General features: G+C 36.2%; 1 protein-coding gene across 1 annotated transcript in view; it reads right to left on the bottom strand.

Annotated features, from left to right (window-relative positions):
• The window catches only part of FTO (FTO alpha-ketoglutarate dependent dioxygenase), a 260,513-nt gene that overhangs the window by 189,799 nt on the left and 50,004 nt on the right, over positions 1-20,710 (bottom strand). The window contains exons 3-4 of the mRNA XM_055726390.1: positions 17,747-18,407; positions 9,280-9,423 (exon numbers count right to left, since the gene is read on the bottom strand). Coding sequence (XP_055582365.1) covers positions 9,280-9,423; positions 17,747-18,407 — 805 coding nt within the window. The remainder of the gene's footprint in view (positions 1-9,279; positions 9,424-17,746; positions 18,408-20,710) is intronic.

Here is a 20,710-nt window from a genome sequence, read left to right on the forward strand (position 1 = left end):
GATTTGAAAACCTTAAGTACATGGGAAAATTATACTTAATAAAACTTATTCTGGCTGAATATGAATTAAAAACACGACATTAAGCATTTAAAGGAAAAATATAGAGAATTCAGTCAGTACTACCCTCATAGCGCTGCAATGTTTAGCAGAGCATAATTACTCACTGTCCTGGCGTTACAAAGATGTCTATTCATATTAGTTTCCTCCCAGTTTACACAGTTTAGAAGTGGCATTTTCCCACCTCTTATGGGAATAGTTCAACTAAACAAATCAATACTTTCCAAAGTTGAAGATCACTTTAAACAACAAACTACTCAGAAATTACAAACTCTTTTCTCAAAAAGCCCTGAACAATACTGACATGGGGGTGGGGTGGGGGGTGGGGTGGGGAGGGAACAGAAATAAAGAAAGAGAAAGAAAAAAACCCAAAGATGTTATTTCATCTTTTTATCTGAAACTTATCTGAAGTTCTCCCTTCAGCTCAGAGCCAAGGGACTGGGAACCCAGAAAGCACAATCTGCTCAAAGACTTGTCTCCAAACTTTTCATAAGTGACTTTCTTGCAGACTGCCAGTGAGCTGTCATGGACTTGGGTTCACAAGCTGGCAAACCAACAATGCCACAAACCTTATAGATGGAACCTATTTGGTTGCCATCGGAGTTTTGTCAAAATTACCGTAACTGAAGAATGCTTGAATTCTGCACTTTTAAGAGGAACTATATTCCTCTGGAAAATTTCAGACTAAATCTAGTATCAGCACTCACACTGAAAACCAATCATGAAGCTTTCGATTCAAACAGTTTTGGTGCTACGATTTTGCTGCCCTCTCAACCTTAACAAGACATTCAGGAAAATCTACCAAAAATTTCTGTAAAATCATCCCTGGGTTAGATTTTTGTAAATCAGTAGAAAGAGACTAAAAAACCCCACAAAACAGGTGACCTAAAGTGTCACCAAGCAAAAAACAATCCTATACAAAATTAGAAAAGAACAGGAATAGACACTTACAAGATGCTAGTTAAGTTGGAGCCTGTGTTTTCAACAGTATCCATTCCTTCAGGGAATTTAGTTTCAGTCATCTTAGTATGACATGATGGAAGGATGAAGCTACATAATTTCTCATCACGTAAATTCAATTTCTCTTTAACAGATCAATATTTGCATACCTGAAACCTGATATCCCAAATCCCTACTAACTTTTGAAAATGCTCTTCTGACCATAATAAGATTATCAGACTGAAAAGAACACAGTGTGTGGGGTTTAATGGTATTCTCTTTATTACTGAAGGAAGAGATACTCTAAAGCCTTCACCTTTACATAGACCCAAGCCTTGCAAGGGCGACAGAACTGTATTATCTCTGGACATTGCAATATTTAAATATCACAATTACTTTCAAGAAGAATTGCGACAGAAAACAAATCTAAACACTTCCACCACTCCATTCAGTGCCCGTTCACTGTGGTGTGTTTTATGTAGCAACCACAGCATCACAAGTATTACATTTTGATTTGCACCTTTATTCAAACCCTTGGCAAATCCTTCGTTGTAGGGCTCCCTCTTGAAATTGCTTCCAACTATCTTTAATCCTTTATGAGTCTTAGAAAGAAGCCTGTAATTTTAATTTATGAGTTTATAATTCATCTAAAACTGTAATTGTACAAAAATAGTTGCAGCTTCTGGATTGGAAGTCTCAAAGGATATTTGAAAAATACATTCTAGGTCTTAAGAGATTACAGTAAAGATTTGCTTTACTTTTTCTTCTAAAACTATATTAATCAAAAAGAAAAAGCACTCCTTGTTAAATTGGCCATTGTACATTTGGCAGCAAAAGCTTTTAATCAGATACAGAACGTTACATCCTGATTCCCATGCTGGTTTTAGAGCCAAACCAGAACTGTTACCCCCCTTGGACACCCATGTCAAAACTACCATAGTGCTCTCGCAGTTTTAGGTAAAAATACATACGGAGTTAACATCAGATCTACATGCATAAACACTGACTGGTGAGGTTTGGAAAACCGAAACACAGCCTCCAGTATCATGCATCACATAAAATACATGCATATAAAAGTTGGAATATACATATCAGTCCTGCTTTGGCAAGTTAATTGTCAGACAGTTCTCCTGAATTTGTGGTGAGGCAAAAGCCAACACAGCATCTTACTGCCACCAAACTGCGGCCCCTTATCTTGCCACAAATTCAGGACAATGATGGCAGGGGCATCCCGTTTCAATATCTACTACAAAAAACAAAACCATGCAAAACTTAGGTGAACTGTATAATGCATATGAGAAATTACCTTTTTTTTTAAATTTATTTTATTTTAAATCACCATCAACACCAAATTTGCAATGTATTTAGCACAGTTTCAATAACCGTCACACGTTCCCTTCTTAAAACAGTCTCGCCTTCCATATGGATGCCTCTGAGATGCCAACTAACAGCTAGATAAGAAAGAAGTTTTGAGAATTGGACTACAGTCTTCTGCTTAGATGTTCCTCTCCCAAAGCTGTCCCACGTCTATGAAAAATGCTATCACATGCAGACTATTTTTCTGAAGTCTGATCAGGCCTTTCACTTGTTTATAAATTTTAAAACGCTACTAATTATCCAAATTTAAAACAGTAATTCTAGAAAACAATCAAGAAAAAATAATGAAGTCCAGTACATGCTAGAGTGGCTATCCCGATCAAAGAATTTTCTCAATCAAAGTCTGATCACACACATTGAAGCTATTCATATTTACCCGTATGAACAGGATTCCATTGTGCCACCAGTCACCGTGCAAGTGAGGATGATAACCTGCGCTTCAGGCAGCGGAATGCCTACATCAGTTTCCTCAAAACCCTGACAATATCACAAAGGGCTTGTTTGCATTTAAAGGAACACAACTCGGTGGGCAACACATGCTTGGTGTTTGAATGCTGGAAAAAATAACTTCATTTTTCTGTCTGAGGTGGAGCACCTAAGAAACTAGGAGACTATTTCCTGCATAGGTTCATATGGCAAAAATTCATACTTCTTTTAAATGGATTGTTTTATTCTTTTATTTCTACTAGTTTCTGCCTGCCACTTCCCAATGAATCATCTGCCACCTTACGGCCCGATCCTATTATAGGGCTACTATAGCCAAGGCAAGATTTATTAAAAGAAATTAATCACATGTATGATAGTGTACAGGTGGTCAAAACCACCTTGGAAAACAAAGTTATCAACTTGAAGTCTGTTTAAATGATGTGGAGGTCAGATTTTGACTTTACAGATGAAGTACTAGTAAGTCAAAAGAATGTTTTGCAGATGATCTGATTAGTTGCAAATGCATACCATTATTGGACAGAGAATTTCCAACTACAGAAACTTCAGACCTGTATGAAACAGTTGTAAAATGGAGGTTTTATTTAATATGGATGTTTATTCCTCACACCTGTAGGAAAAAGAAAAAATATAAACCACCAAAACCCAAGCAATACAAAACCATCTAAGGTCCTTGGTGCTTTAACACATTTATCCATGCAAGGCCTCCGTACAGTTGGTAACCGACACAGAAAAACGTATGAGTAAGGGAGCTTAGGGGACTTACCAAAGTTTGCAATGAAATTCTGAAAGAAGCAGAATTACAGCCCCTAAACCTAATGCTACTGTTTTATCACCCGAGCACGCTTCTATTGTCAGATGCAGTCTGTTCTCTATGTGGGCTGCCTTACCAGGCAAGCTTCTCGGTGATTTTCCTGCTATTTACAGACAATTGATACATTTTGGAATTCAGATGCTGCAAATTCTATTTCAAATTGTGGGAGCAAGTTCACGTCATAGACCTTTCTGTCCCTCCCCTGTACAGATTTCTGCCATCCTGCTCTTTTCTCAAATACATCCTCCCAGCACAGAATCTTAGCCCGGTCCTCTCCACTGCTTAAAACTACTGCAAGTTCCTCTCTATTCTCTCTGATCCTGTTGTTCTTCATCCCTGCCCCGCTCTGTCCACACCTCACTGTATGATTTCTTCTAGACAGCTGAATTGCCTAGGCACAAATGGCACAAACACTGAAAGCACTGTGCGTGTACAGCCTTTGTCAAAAGGGCTAATGGATACGTACATGTATATACACTTAAATTTTGAACATATACTTAACTAATTTAATAAACTAATTATCAGAGCACCGGTGAGGTGAGGAGCCAAAGCACTCGAGAGAAACAATGACTGCATACACATGGCGCTGCAGACTATTAAGATGTAACAAATACAAGGTGGAGAAAAACTAAGTTAATTCTTAGCCTGTCCTTACTGAAAGGAGTAGGAGGGTCTAAAGGCCCAAAACTTAGTGCTTCTAGGCAAAGTAGTTCCCAGGAAAACAAAAACCACAACGGGAAATGCTCTCAGACTTAGCAACAGGGGGTTATAGCACCTTTCCCATCTTCAGGTGGTCTTCCTGAACTTTTTAGATAGTTGTCTTTTTGTCATCTATTTCATGAAGCAGATAAAAGGAACAGTGGGGTTTACAGCACTGGCAAAAGCTTTGATACTCCAAACATCACAAATGCCTACAAAAGTGAAATGAACTTGTGCTATTTTTTTTAAGTACCCTAAAAAAATAAAGAATTTTCTCTTTTTAACTGTATTACAATGCAATTTTCAAAAGCACTAAAATGCTTTTCCACCATTTCCAAGCCTACTGGAATCCAACCGCACACAATGCTTCAACAGGAAAAAACCAAACCAAAACTGATTTTACTGTAGGTATGTCAGCAAGAAGCACCAGGAAGGTACGTCTCCTTCCTCAAGAACTTATGGGTCCATGGAATACTACTTCTGTAACAGAAAGCTAGAGGGATGATCTGTCCCTAATTAACAAATATTTTTAGTTTTTAAATAAGAAAAGCGTGCACAAAGAAAACACAGAATGAATTAAAAGGCTGAACTAAAAAAAAAAAAAAAAAAAGGGAAAAAAAAGAAAGAAAAGGAAAGATAGATGTCTGGGATTTGCCAAACTTCATGATCAAAGTTTGGTAACGAGAAAAGCGTTTCAGGGGTTCGAAGTCTTAATAATCAAGGAATATAGCATTTGGATTAAATGTGGACTCAAGGAAAAAAAAAGGTCAAAAAACTCCAACACATTCAAGATGCTAGAGAGCAAAGAGGGTTCAAGTTAGTTTGTGGAAATAGAAGCAGATTAAATATCTAGAAATAGTTTAATGAGCCACTATATACATGTGGAAGTGTTTCCATTAAATACTTATCTTTAACCACAAGCCAACCTCTGCAATGTGTGCACCCTACTTCTGGTTGGTTACGAAAATAATTTTTTGATGCTTCTTGAACTCTAATTTGCTGGGGGTGGGGAGTGGTATAAGATTCCAAGTTCATCTTCATGCTGTTTTAAAACCCTAACCTTCAAGCAAGAGCTTGATCTATGGGAAACAGCTGCAGAAAAGTAAATCTCCCTTTGAAAAAGTCCAGAATGTATTTTTGTTGAGTATGTTTTGAAGTCATGGTAGGAAAATTAGGGAAAATTGTAAATCTGCTTGCAAATCTGGTCATGTCTAACTCAAAGATTAGGGGAAAGATTCCAATTTAATAGTAAGACCATGACAAGCCTAGTTAAGCATGCTCTAGGACAGAGCAGATGGGGCCCTTTGCTCACCTCCACGCGTTTTGGATTTATTGCATGCACCCAACACGTTTCATATTAGACACCCCTTGACTGTGTACTTGAGACAGCAGGGTTCAGTATGCACTTCCTCTGCAGACCAATATATTATTCTAAATTGAGCTAAACTGTTTCCGTTTCATGAGTGATATAAAGTTCAGATTTGAGTTTTTAGGCAGCAGATCTCCCATCGTTCACCAGATTTTTTTCTTCATATTAGGAAAAGTAAGTCTTAAAAAAACCAAAAGAATCGAAACAAAACCAACAACAACAAAAAAAAAACCCAAACCCCAACTGTCTTACTGAATGTAATTTTGAATTTTGTTCCATTTTGCTTAAACAAAATACATTTATATTATTGTAATAGCTTACTTGAAGAATGGATTTGATCACCTCATGTTTAGGACTAACATACATTTAAATTATGGCTTTGGCTTATGATTTCATCTGAAGAGGACTGCTGAGAATGCAGGTGTCGATTTATATTTTAAGGCTGCGCTTTACTAAAATTCTACCTAGAAAAAATGGAAAGCATTTCATAGAGCCAAGGAAGAGAGGAACATAAGCATTAATAAATATCTACTGAAAATGCTAAAACACCACCCTGCTCTTTTGGTTACTCTGATATGTCCATTGATCAGGATTTACCAGTTACTGTAATTGCATTTACTATTAGAAAGATCAGGTTACCACATTTTCTTATCTGAGATTTGTGTGTATAATAAGAGGAAATAGTTGGGGTATTCCAGGTACAGGAATTGGTAGGACCTGACTTTTTAACTGTAAGCAACAAACTTAATTCGACATGCCAGTTGACAGAAAGCCGTAAATACTATACCATTGCAACAACTGGAAGAACAGACCTACAAGTTGCAAAGTTTTTCCCTAGAGTTGGACGAGTCAATGGTAGTCAGAAAAAGTACACAGTCCTACAAATTGGCCCCTGTACATTCGCAGCTAATATGACCTGCAGTACTCTTAATGCTGTGTTTCCTAGATGCCTTGCATACTGCTGCCATTGCTTTTAAAATAAGGCCAGCGAGAAGACTCTGCTTACTGAAATGAGGTTCTGGAACATATGATGCATAAATGGACAAGATAAGTCACTCTAAAATTGGCTTCTTTATTGTCAAGTTGATTCCTATAGAGAATTTTCATATTTTATCTTTTAGATGGCACCCTCAAGATGCCTCCTCTTAAAAGTCAGTTCCAAAAAAATCTGAACAGTAAAAACATACACTAAAACTGTATATGCCCATTTATATAGTCTTTCATGTCAAGTAAAAATTATAAAGCCAGTTCTGCTGTACTTCAAAGCCCAATAAAAGGGCCAATTTGAGAATATTCTCCCAGACTGTATAAAAATTATTTTTTAAAGTGTTTGAGGAAAAAAATATACAAAGGCTACAGAAATGCAGAAGAAATTATCAAACACCTGGCCTACAGAGCTCAAATCTGTAGCTTTCCATGAAGTATTAATAAGAAAGTGATTTACACATCATCTTCAAAAGAATGTTTAATATATCCTTTGTTTCCATCTAAACATGATCATGATGTTGTATGTTAAATAGATGTTTAATAAAATAGCTTTCTGACCCACCCTTCATATAGCATCCCTGATAGTACTTTAGTTACTGTATATAAATTCCATCGGGGAATGAAAGAAAGTCCTTATGATCTGGTAACCCAGTCAACGACAACGTACAGTATTTTGCAGTAAAAATACTGGTTAGACCCCTTCTTTTATTAATTGCCTTCTGAATGTGTGGCCCAGGAAAGCTGTGCATGCACAACCTTTCCAGTCAGGAAAGATCGCAAAGGAAGTTTAGCTAAGGCCTCAGTAGCTATTCCACAAAACCTAATTAATAATTCCCTATCCAGGAATGTTTAGCTGCCACTTAAAGCTTCCCTTTCATATAAGAAATGTCTCAGTTTCCCCCCCCAAGCTGCTACTCTATATCCTCACAAATACAGAAAAGGGAGGCGCACCCACACCACTGTGCCAAAGGACCTCACATAGTCACACTGGGTCTGTTCACGTCTGGACATACTTCAGAGCACAGACATACTTAGAGTCCCGTTCTTTTACACAAGATTGATTGCAGTGCACAGGATCGGGTGAGGTAACTAAGAACAAGGAATGGTATATGTTTTTTAAGATTGCCCACAAATGTATTGCTTGTAGGAAGTAAACTGTTTTCCTGTCGCAGCACTCTCCAAACTATTAAGCTGCAACAAGGTCTTTTACCATCTCATACCAACACACTCTTCACACCAGTCCCTCTGCTGCCTTCTCCTGGTCTCTCCTCACCCAGGGTGTGTGCTCCCTCTCTTCTCTCTGCTTCTTCCTCGGCTGCCCAACCACTTACCAGAACCAGCCACAGCTGCACCTTATCTACATCAGCCAACCCCCGCCCCTGAAGCCAGCCCACAGCTGTATGTTATCAATCCTAATTAACGCAGCTTCATTCCTCTACATTTTCCTATTTGTTGGAAGATAAAAGTGAAAGGTAAAAGTGAAAAGACTGTTCAGGCCAACAAGTCAGAAGCTTGACAGGTCACACTAGGGACATTCCATGGAAGATACCTTCCAAGTCACAAACACATAAACAGGGAACACCGCAACTGCTCTCACTCTTCAAAGATTGTGTCTGTCAAGCCAAGTCACAAAACAGGTAAACATGATGTTGTCAGAAGCACTGTTCATGTTTTGAGTCATACGATTTATAACTACATTTGTTTAAACAAAAATGATAACCTAGAGAAACACAAGCCAAAAAAGAAAGTAACAGATTTTGTGCTAACAAAACTTCGCCACCATTCTTGCTTCATTTATTTCAATGGAAAAACCTTAAGTGTGTGAGCTCAGCTGCTCAAGTAAATTAACTGAATTTAATTTTCTTTTTTTAATCCTCTACACTTGAGGCATTGGGACTCACTCTTGGAGTATGACAGCTCTGTTTATTATGATCTTAGTATAATCCCACTAGTAGAAGAAAACCTATGTTTGAATACATACAAGAAAAAGTGTAGCAGAATGAGAGAAGCGTTATGTCTAAAATCGTTGACCAACAGATCATCCACAGATTGTCATAATGGTTGAAACTTCAAGAACCATGGTACTAGAAAGCTGTAAGACAGCTACAGTCACCACACATAATACATAGCCACTCTGTAATGCAACCTCAGGAACCGGATTTATTTTTGTTGCTGAACAGAACAGACACAGATTCTCACAGTTTCTCAGGAAGACTGTATTAAGAATAGAAAAAGGAACCAGCATCTACAAATACACAGATGGGACAGATACAGCTCAGCTTCTCACAAGATCTGGGGAAATCCTGCTTATGGCCTGGAGCCTGACATGAACTAGCAATTCTGACTGCACAGACAGAAAAGGCTCAAAAGGAGTATTGCCTTTCTTAGCCATGAAGCAAAACATTGGGAAAAAAAGTTCCCCAAAATACACTGGAAGAGGGCAGGGTAGGAGGAATTTATTATACACTCTAGCCAGATCTCATGTTTTCCTAAATAAGCAAAGTCCTAAATGAAAGGAAGGTGTCTTAATTAACATTGTGTCATTTTCTCTGTTTTCAACAGCAAATTCACCTTCTTAGCCCTCGAAAATTACCAAGCATCAAGTAGAAGTCTCCTTGGTGAAGTGGTATTGCTAATCCAGGTGTCTCTATGTCCCACGCTACCTTCAAGCCTACGTGCCAAACAGCTGGGTCTCTTCCCTTCAGTTTTTGTTCGTTACTTTCTTCCATGGCTGAACCTTTAAAGAGAGAGGGAAAAACACCACAAAGACGACAGACAAGGTGAGAACCATAAAATACAAAATCTGCTCTAACAATACAGACTTAACAATATCCCACATTGGTACAATCTTAATAGGCTTAAACTTTTTATAATCTCCATCTGGTACAATCACCATCTCCAAATCCAGAAGTATGTAATAGGTAAAAAAAAAAAAAAAAAAAAAAAAAAAAAAAGCCATATGAGATGAAGAATTTTTTATAACCAAGTGTAAGATTAAAACTTCACATTAACTACAAAGTAAAAGCAAATCAAGGCAAATTTTATAATGGACTCACGCTTTTCTGAAGTTCTCGAGTACATGCAATGGGAGTTTTAGTTAATCTTCACTCAATCATTTTTTTTTACTTTCTAAAACATTACTAAAAACACAAGCATAGAAGAAAAAAAAAATAAAATGCAGCAACACTGATATAAAGCCAGACAACATCTGAAAGAATTTCAAGTCAGAAGCTGCCAAAGCACTTCATAAACAATTTCATTTGTTTACATACTTGCAATTTCACCAAATCATAAACTGAGGTAAAGTAAGGTAAAATAATGGGCACAAACGCCATCTAGACCAAAGCTGAATGCATCTCAGAATCATATCTGTCATTCCTTTCTCAAAATTATTAGTCAAGCATGCTAGATAACATGTTCAATAGCCAACGAAGCTTCAATACATTTGTCACAACATTTTTCTTATCATTAAGCAACATGAAAATGTTGAGCTTGGGGAAAAAAAATAATCCACTGCATAGAAATAGTATTTAGAGCTTAATCCCTCAGAACTATTTTCATAAGCTTACTTCACTGCAGTATAAATTGAAAGATACAGTCAGCATTTATAACAAGGTATTGGGGAGCTATGGTATAACAGCTTTATGGCTAAAGTAACAGACCATTTTGAGAGAGGAAGGATGAAGTTTTAAAGAAGCAGTTGGCACAGGACAGCAGTGAATGGTTAGAAGCCATCAACTATGTAGCATGCCTAATTGTTGCTTAGGAGTTTGCGACTGTGTGTGTCCATTTCACCGTCCATTTCAAATGTGCTTTCATGTTATTATTTTTAAAACTTTTGTCTTCATCTAATTCCAGAATAAAAATGCCAAAGAGATCACTCTTATTATAACACGCACACATAAAGAGTGACCTTGAACTCACACTTTCAAAATACTCAAGTCAATCACCTCACATGGCTACTGCAATGTTCAGTTAGTTGGGAATAGCCTTTCATAATTAATAAATTGTCTTAATTTTCTATGTCAGTTAAATACTGCTGAAATTCACGAAGCGGAGAGCCAAACCCTTTTAAAAACCCAAACTAAAGTTCTTAGTTAAAACTCCTACAGTAAATTCCCTGCCTCGATGGCTGCAGCTCTCACGCAGCCAAAGCCGTGGCTCAGGAGCAGCTCTAGGCCTTTCTATCAGAGAGCACACAAATGAGAAAACAAGAGCTAGCAAACACTCAGAAAAATCAATACTAAAGTCTTCAAGGGGCTTTCATATTTTCTGCCCTGTTCAGATAAATTGTAACTTAATTTAAGAAAAATGTTTTCTGAAAACTGCAAATAGGATGGCTTTCAAGGCATTTTTAATGCAATACATCATGGATATTATAAAAAGAGGTAACCTTTCTGGGTTAACTCTCTCTGTTATGCTGCTTTCCCATTCACTTTGGCAGCAGCACTGCTCACAATATGGCACCAATAAAATATAGAACTACAATCAGAGACAGCAATTTCAATCAAAGTTTCCTGGGGTCTCCTCATAAATCCAGCACCTCTGGAATGTGCTCGTTAAAATGACTTATTTTTTGCAGTTTGATAAATTTTTTATTGCTTAAGTACAGAGTTCAAATGTAGCTCACAGTCTCCTTTTCTCCATATTCTCAATTATTGCACCTTATAATTATCAGCAGCAATTGAAACTGATTGCTCCTACCATGTTATTTTGGTAACAAATGGAAGCAAGCTGCTACTAGCTTTTAAATGCAAGCTATTTTGAAAGTGAGAGCAAGGGGGAAAAGCAAAAAAAAAAAAAAAAGACACCTTAATATTTGTGGTATCTCTCTAGGTAGCGCTGACAAACGTTTACACAACAAGAAATTGTTACTAAATTCTGTCACACCTCAGGCATGACTGAAGGCTGTCTATTGATTGGTATAATTACAGTTCTCATTTAAGTGAAAACATTTGGAGGAATCTAAACCATAGTTATATATCAGGGTAAATCATGTGGATCTTGCACACATACACAGCACCTTAAAAACATGTATTTATTTTGGGGTAGACCACACAGAAATGGTCAAATGTAGGCATATTCAATGGAAATATAATAAAACTATCTGAGAATTTAAATTCTGTGCATTCAAGACTTAATAATTTGGCTGGCAAGAAACCTTTATGCTTGGCACCCGAAATGAAATGGTGAAAGCAGGTAACCAGCTTACCACAACATAACAACAATACCTCATCAAACCTGTAATTAAGGTAGAACCATGAAAGAGAGAATGTAGCTGCAGAAAATTGGCCGCAACATTATGCTTCTAACTAGACAGCTCCAATTTCAGAGATGTTCCAGCTCTAAGACCTGATCTTATCACGTTTGGGTCATGGTTAGGTTCAGAACAACATGAGACTTGTTTTCCTGGACCTAGTTTGGTTACTGTTCCACAGCACGGAAAGTAACAGTAGCCTTGAAAGGTTTCTTTCCTATCCGGTGCCAAAATCTTCAAGAAGAGTTCTAAGAGTTTTTTTTATACTCTGAAACCTGAATGTTCTCTATTCAAGTCAAATTGTAATGTCAAACTATACCCTAAATGTACCTGACTTCCTGAGATGACAGAATAACTGCCAACACATGGCTAAAACCAAGGACTGTAAACACCTACTTTGCCACTAAATCCAACTGACCATTTTTATATAGATATATATTTTTTTTTAAATTTTTCTTTTTTTTGGTTACAGATGGACTGATTTTTCCAGAATTTAAAGGCATTTGGGTACATATTCAGTGATTCATGAAATATATACATTATTACTGTCTTCCATAGCAATTTATATGTATATTATATGCCCATATATGTGTATATAGATACGTATATATGTAAAAAAGTTTGGAAGATTTGCCAAACATTGTTCGTATCAATTAATACTTGAAATTGTGTCCAAATATATCAAGAACAACAGCACTGAAGTAAGGAAAAAGAATATTCTGTCATCCCCCTCATTCCTGAGAGACTTCATTTAATCAAATCAGTGAGAGGATGGTTAAAAAAATCCACAGCAGTTAAGTCAAATGACAGTTTTTTTTTAGAAAACAGAGATTCAAATGTATTATAATAAAAGTAATTGGATCACTAAAAATTTGTGATTCTCTCACAATCTCATTCCAACTGGCCAGAACCTGCAAGTCACAGATGTGACCGTTTCACTCTTATATTCATTTCTTAAGTAGTAATACATATTTTTCTACATACCATTTCTATTTTTTTCAACGAGCAATATTTCTACTACATTACTGACATTAGAAACCATACAATATAATTGTTCTCATCCTGTACAAATGCCTACTCCATGACTTTTATCCATTAATCAGTACATAAAGAGAATTATTGGTTAACTACAAATTTAGATTTACTTCAATTTTGAAACACTTTTGCAGTTTCAGGTTGTTTTGTTGGGTTTTTTTAACCTGGTGAAGAAAGATACATCTGTAGTTAATCCCAACTATTTTTAGTCGCAATTACTGTAGACATGAAATAGCCAACAACAGCTTTAGTGCTACGGTATTGCTTCATTTTATTTTATTCTTATTACACATCACAGTGTAAAAAAATCCAAACAGCATTTTACAAAAACCCCCAAACATAACAGCTCCTCCATGATCAGTCCTTACTGCAACCAGGTTTGTTAAACCTTTCAACATCACCTTGTCAGTGAACAGAGCCAGTTGCTTAGTACTTCAGATTTACAGAGCAAGTAGGCATTAAGCAAGACGACAAATGAGAAACGGTAAAGAATCTAGAGAAAACTACTTATCTAAGCTCAAACACACTTTGTGGGAAATCCAGGTAAAAGAAAGTTGGATGTTTCCCATGACTAAATTATTTTCCGTCTCCTTTAGGTTGGTAACTGAAACAAGTCTTTACTTCAAAGAACATCTTTAGAACCAACTAGTACTCTGCTAAGCAATAAAACTTCCTACAAAACTTACAAAGACCTGAGGGAAAACTGTTCATTAGGAATTTTTCATGGATAAAATCCAATTTTTGAAAATGCCCTTATTCCACCAGTGTTTGGATTGCAGTTCACTTTCATAAATAGAGCAGGAAATAAAAATGAGTTATTAGCTTACCGTATTGAAATCCTGAAAAAAGTTTTTACCTTAATGCTCTCATGTGATAGGATATTTGTAAGCTAATTTTTAATTAAAAATCCTAAATTGGTCAAAATTTGGAATTCCTGTTCCATGGTAAATTCCAAAAAGTAAATTACTTCCAAACAGCATTAGTGACAGTACAATTTAACACACATTCCCTAATGTCTTCAGTTCTGCGTATGAACCATGACTACCACTCATACACTTTCATGCAGTGCACACATTAAAAGAAAAATTCCCCAATTTTTGCGTGGGCCTATTCTCATCACCTGATAACCTACTTTTAACCTAGTGTAATCTAATGTGTTTTATTTTAATGTAAATAAAACCAAATACTATTCAGATGAGCATTAGGCAAAACGTCTATCTTATTTTGTTGTTAGATATGTACCTCATTTGAAGTTGCTTTGAAACAGTTTGACACTGGAAACAAGAACATAAACAGTGAGGCTAATTAGAGTATCAGCTCCTTCCAGTATCTTTATGTTTGCTCTCAAATTTCTTTTCCAGCATATTAAAAACTGCTTCTACACCAATTAATACTGATCAAAGTTTCAAACATTAATTTTTCATTATGGCATCAAACACTGAACAAGCAAACAAGCAAATAAAGTTGTTTCACTTACAGCAGTATCTGTTTTAATACTATTTAATCAAATAAGTAGGTACCAAACAAATAGTGATATAAAAATGCAAATTAAAGTAAAAAGAAAACCATATAACCCGGGTTAGGTAACTCCCGAGTCCAGCAAACAGCTGCCATAATGCATTAAGATTACTCGACTCGTAGGACTTCTGCTGTTCAAACCCTGGAAACCTGGGGATTCTGCATTTGTGGCAGGATGGATTGGTCCTAGCGATGAAGCTCTGGAAGCCCAAGGTTTCCCACGCTACAGGCTGCCACAGATCCTCAGTGTCTGCAGTACCAAGAGAGCAGTGAGAATTTGAGGGATAGAGCACTGGGGAGAGGGGGGGAGGGGAAGAGTGCAAAACCTAGCAGAAAAGAGAATCAAGCTGCTTTTAACAAAAACCCAACATGCTTCATTTGTGTTTGAATTTCTCACAGAATCAGTGTTTTCTTCCAGAAAATTACTAATCTATGTAATCGCCATCTTGTAAGGAAAAATTGTTTCATCAAAAAAAATTCTGACCACCTCTACTCTTTTTATTATGTATTCTGTAATGATTCTGTGATGGTCATTATACACTACAGTGAGAGTTTTGCACTAACTCAATACTAAATGAATTAATGGAGTAACTATTAATAAAAGGTACTGGCATGAAAAGCAAATATATTTATGGCAAATGGGAAAAGGAGTCAAGATACAATTCTATGAAGATTTAACAATGATCTTCAAAAAGACGTGGAGCTTCCTCATGCTTCACAGTTATGGAGAGCTTGGTACGAGATACAGTAAATATTGACATAATTTTGAGTTGAAATATCTTTGTGAACCACAGAAACCACCAACACACTGAAGTGATACGCAACTGGAAAGAATTATAAGCACTGATAAGCTTTTAACCACTAGCATTTGAAAGCTATAAACAGGAAATCAGAAGAGCAAAAAAGACAATCTGTTTCTCTAAAATCAAGTAGACTATTTACCCCTTTTGGATATGCCGAGTAGAAAACTTCAACACACAAGTATTTACTGTCACTTTAACTACAATGCTGTATTCATAAACTATAAACAAGTTCCATTTCCTCCCATTTATGAGTAAGTAGGCCAACTATAAATACAGCTCCACCTGAGGGATATGCAATGACAACCACAACCTGGACACAGACAGATGTGTGAACTGGTTTCACATTGAGGTAGGCTCCAGGACGTTTGCTGGTGATGCTCAGGGAGACACACAAGGCACCTTAAACTCCCTCTACAGTTCATTAAACCAACTTCAGCCACGCTCAAGAGCTATCAAGCAGAATTCAATTTTGTTCAGATTTAGATCTGACTTCATAAATAATTTTCTTCCCCAAACAGTGTCTTTTACACTATCTCCAGCTACACTGAGTTTTTAATATTGCCACCTCCTGCTAAGAGCTTCCCCCCATCAATACATAATCAAATTTCAATTTGATCAAAAACTTTTGGAATCATTGCAAAGATACAAAAATTCCAAGTAGTAATTTTAATTTTTTTCCGCAAACATAAATGACAGAACAATCAAATTATTCACTGGAAAGCTCTCAGCGTTTTGAAGTTTTCATGGCTATCTTTAAATCCTTCAGGAAAAAATATAAACCCTTAAGTATAAATGTATGGAAAAAATTGTTTGTGGCAAAAAGATTAATTACATATAAATATCAGAATAATTTTTCATCTAAATGTGTAAAATGCATCTTTCTACCCTTGACAATTAAATATTGCATAGAATTTGCAGTGGTTTTAGATATAGGTACAAATTATACTATTTTAACTTGCTGAACTTGAAGTAACAAAATCAAATTACAAGCTATGAATAAACATAGCAGCCTTCTTTGTCGTTAATTTATAGCACTCCGAACTTAAAGGGACTGATTTTTTCCCCTCCACAAGCAAGTTTTATGTTCAAGTAAAAAGTTTTAAAACGTATTATAATAAAATCTCAGGCACACTATTATTATTTCAAGTTCATGGTTATGTTTTTAATGTAAAATGTTACTGAAAAATATTTATCCTCAGTACTACTGAAAAATAATAAATTTAGCAGATATAAAACATCAACGTCTTTGGAAAATAGGACAGAAAAAAGCTTATGAAAAAAAAGACACTTCTACTGGTCCTGGTCAGGGAATCTCTTCTATTCAGTTTGCTGAGCCAGCTGATATTTTATGTTCAGAAAAATGTAAATATAACGATTTCAGCTGAATATTAAGTAACAAAGTGATCCATAGTTTCAAAACTAACAAGAGAATGCACATGAAAGCATAAGCTATTGTTTTTACATTATAGTCTTTAGCCAAAACCTACCAAAGTCAACATCAATTCTTCCCGCGTTTGAAGCAAACATCAAAGGACTTTTGGAAGGACCAAAAATCAGTTGTGAATTACGAAACATAACGGACCATTTGCAAATTCAAATCAAGCATCTAGATTCTAATCTTATGTTTGCAAAACCGGAAGCCATTAAAAAAATATTCAAGGGTTTGTTCATTGTTAGGAAAAAAATAAACGAAAATCCTCATGTTTCTTAAATGAAGATAAAAATAGGAAAGGTACTTTAAACTAAAAATGAAATATTTAATGACTCTTCCAGTACACTTCTTTTCCCCCAGTACTGCATTTAAATGGTTTTTAAAGAACTAAGAGCCTGCAAAGCCTGTCAGACAGCAGGTCTTTTAATGGAAAACTTCCACCCTTCTCAACTTACAGAAACGTTGGCAATTCCTCCACCAAACATGCATTAGCAGTACAGCATGCCTAGACAAAACGTATATACTTCCAAGTAAATACAGCAATACTTTTATACAAAACCAATTAAAAATGATCTTTCCAAAGAAAGAAGAGTAGTAAAATAAGCACCAAGAACAAGCAAGTCTGTATATGATAAATAACACAATAGAGACTGTGATCTCAACTACAATGACACATTTCACAGGACAGAAAAATATACATGTGTCAATCCAAAATAGGTATTTGATGGCTTTTGATTTCCTGGCTCTTAGAAAGTTAATCATACCATTTTTTAAATCTACTTAGAGAACAACTGATAAACCAGCTGCAGTAAACACAGGCATATTTTGTACAGCTTTTAGTAGAAATAAAGATAGGGCTTCAATACAAGAAGTACCACAATGTGTTCAGAAGTACATGACAAATCCAGACTAGCGCGCAGGTGTGCTTATGCACGGACACCCAAGGAAGCACAAGAGAGCTTCCAGGATTTAAGATATTTCTATCACTAGTCAACTCCTACCTCCCAGAACTCACCTTCACAGCTGTAACTGTACACAGCTACCGTTGACCTTTTAACCAGATTCTCGTCATGATGCCAGCTCACTGCCATGTTCCCCATTCCAAAATAAGGTTCTTGTTTCAAGTACAGCATTTGTAGTGGATCCATATAATTTAATAAAGTCAAGTTATAAGCTGTTCTGTTCTTTAGACTTATGTAGTCATCCTCTGGTACACAACAACTGCTTTGATCCTTTGAAATGGACCCTGTCTCTGTAATAGAAGTAGCAAAATTTTTCTCTCCATCTAGACTAGTAGTATCTTTAATTTCTTTGGTCTCAAACAAATTTTGTTCTTGTAATGCTTTGACTGCTTCAATATGCAAGTAGTCATTAAGTCTGATTAATGCATTACAAGCATCACGTATCTGAGGATTGCAATAGTTTATATCATAACCTTCAGTAGGCCAAGGAACTGTAAATAATCTTGTGTTCAAGTATTTGTAAGTGCATCCTGGGTTTCCAATTAATATACGAGACACTGGGGTAACAAAATCTTTTCCTTTGATCCTTACAAGATCTTGAAAGAAACAATCGTGTTTTCGCAAGGTCAGAAAGCTTTCTTGTACCATTTGATGAAGCTCTTCAGGTACTGTATCAGATTTTCTTAAAACCAGGTTGGAATATTTGGTCTTCCACTAAAGGAGAAAAAAACAAAACAACCAAACAACAAAAACAGTAAAAGAATTATTCTTTTTATAGGAACCAAAGTATTTCATACATTCAAGAACAGACAAAACTAAGTTGACAAGTTATCAAGCATGAGTCTACAATATGGTGAAGAAATAGATGCCAGTATTTGTTACTTTACTTTCATATTCTAATATATTGCACAAACTGTGGATATGTACCAGTGGCCTGTAGCCAGAGAGTACCTCCAGGTCAAATCTCAAAATGAATAAATAAAATTGAGGATTCTGGCAGAAATCAATAGAACATATAAGCTCCCCTGTTGAATCTGTAGATAATGCTACCTTTAAGTATAGAAACAACAGAATTATCAAACACTAGCAAAGCCACTCCTCTTTTTGCAATGGCTGCAAAGACCATCCTGTTTCATTCTGATATATGGAATTCTAGAAGGCTACATGGTAAACTGAATTAATTTTCTATAACAACATTCGAGCAAAAATAACAAAATGAAAATGTACATTTTCAAAAATGGTCAACATTCTGCTGCACTGGCAGGTCTGTCTTCAAAACAGTCCTCAACATAGTGGTCCTTTCTATATTCAGATTCCTCAATGCGTGCCAATTAGCTCTCCTATTTTATATAAAGGTTCCCCTTTTAGGTAAAAGAAAATTTCCAAACTTCTTTTCTTCCTCATCTCCCCACCTATAATATCCATTTTCTTCATATCCTCTTCTGACCACACCAGCTCTGGTACCAGTGGGAGTTCAGAATCCAGCAGTGAGTGGAGGCAACAACTCCCAGCAAGGTATAACACTGCTAATCAGCAGTATCTTGCTTTGTATGCAAAATACTGCCTCCCACTCCAGGAAGGCTTGGATAATTTTATTCTGTTAATCTGGTTTTCTAAGGAAGTGAGTATCACACAATCACACCTTTTATTGGTTGCCTGTAAATCTGCTTTAACTACTGCTGAGACTGTTTGGCAAACTGGACAAAGGCTAGAGAATAAGTTCTTAAATAGACTAAGTTCCTATGCATTTCATTAAAAATAATAGTTAAATAAATAAATAAATCAGACGCAAACTAGCGCCCTTAGTAAGGGAAAGGCTGTAATGTGAGTCTATCAGGTATCAATTAGCATGTGCGAAGCTCAGAACTATTCACTACACTTATTTCCTTTTGCCCAGAAATTAGTCACTTGTCTGGGGAAAGGGTAGATAGATGGTGGTGTGGGGAAATAAGAAAATAATTAAGGTAAACCGAAATCTGAAGGCATTAGGCAATGGGGCAAGAGCACATGGATGCACAAAACTGATGTCTCAAAACTTTACTAAATAATAGCTTACGTTCAAAGAGCTTTTAAAAACCAAATAAAAACCACCAACACAAAAGCATCACACTGACCTACAATCCATCCGTGGGCTCCTTCTGGTACAAAGCAAAACTACTTTACTGGTACTATCTACTTCCAAGCCAGACTTGAACCCGCCTTTCAGGAAATTAATTTTAAAATCTAGAAAAGGTGCATTTAAAAAACATAAGCCAGGCCGTAAAGTCAGCATGCACATTTTCTACTGCACAAAACCAGACTTCTGCATCATAACACGTTGTTATCCCACAACAGTGAAGAGGTGGCTTTGTAGGATCATTTGTTTCTACTAAAAAGAGGAACATGAAAGGAAGCCTATTTTAAAACTAATGATTACACATAATAAATCTTAGTTTATAGATAAACCTTGCCACCATTTCTTGTGAATTTTTTACAGTGAAGCTAACTCCCTTTCTTTATACACTCTAATGGTTTTAAAAATAACTAGCTTCCTAGACAGAGGGAAAAAAACCCTGTAACAGTATCTACAGATAATAATAATTTCTGACAACAGTATTTACATGTTAACTTTAAATACCACAGCTTGAAAACAATCCCAGATATCTGTTTGAAAGTCCCTCTACAATCCCCAGCACAGAACACTGGATCCCAGCTTTCATTAAAAGAAGCGAATATGATAAACGCAATTCGCCTGGTCTTGCCAAAAGGCGGAAACAATTCCTTTCGAGATCCTGAACTGCCCCCTTTGTTTCAATCAGCACTCTGTATCTGTAACCTTTGAGGAGTACAGTGAAAAAATACAAAGAGTAACTACTGAAATCAGTAGCTGCAAATGTGAAGGATTACAACTATAGGCTGCAGTCAGATGTGTGGGTTTATGTTGATGGGAATCATAAGTATTCTTTCACCTTCATACTTAATGACACAACATTATATACGGTGACATAAAGATTATTACTGCGTGATTTCTTTCATTA

This window comes from Falco cherrug, chromosome 14 (genome assembly GCF_023634085.1).
Source record: "Falco cherrug isolate bFalChe1 chromosome 14, bFalChe1.pri, whole genome shotgun sequence".
Lineage (NCBI taxonomy): Eukaryota > Metazoa > Chordata > Aves > Falconiformes > Falconidae > Falco > Falco cherrug.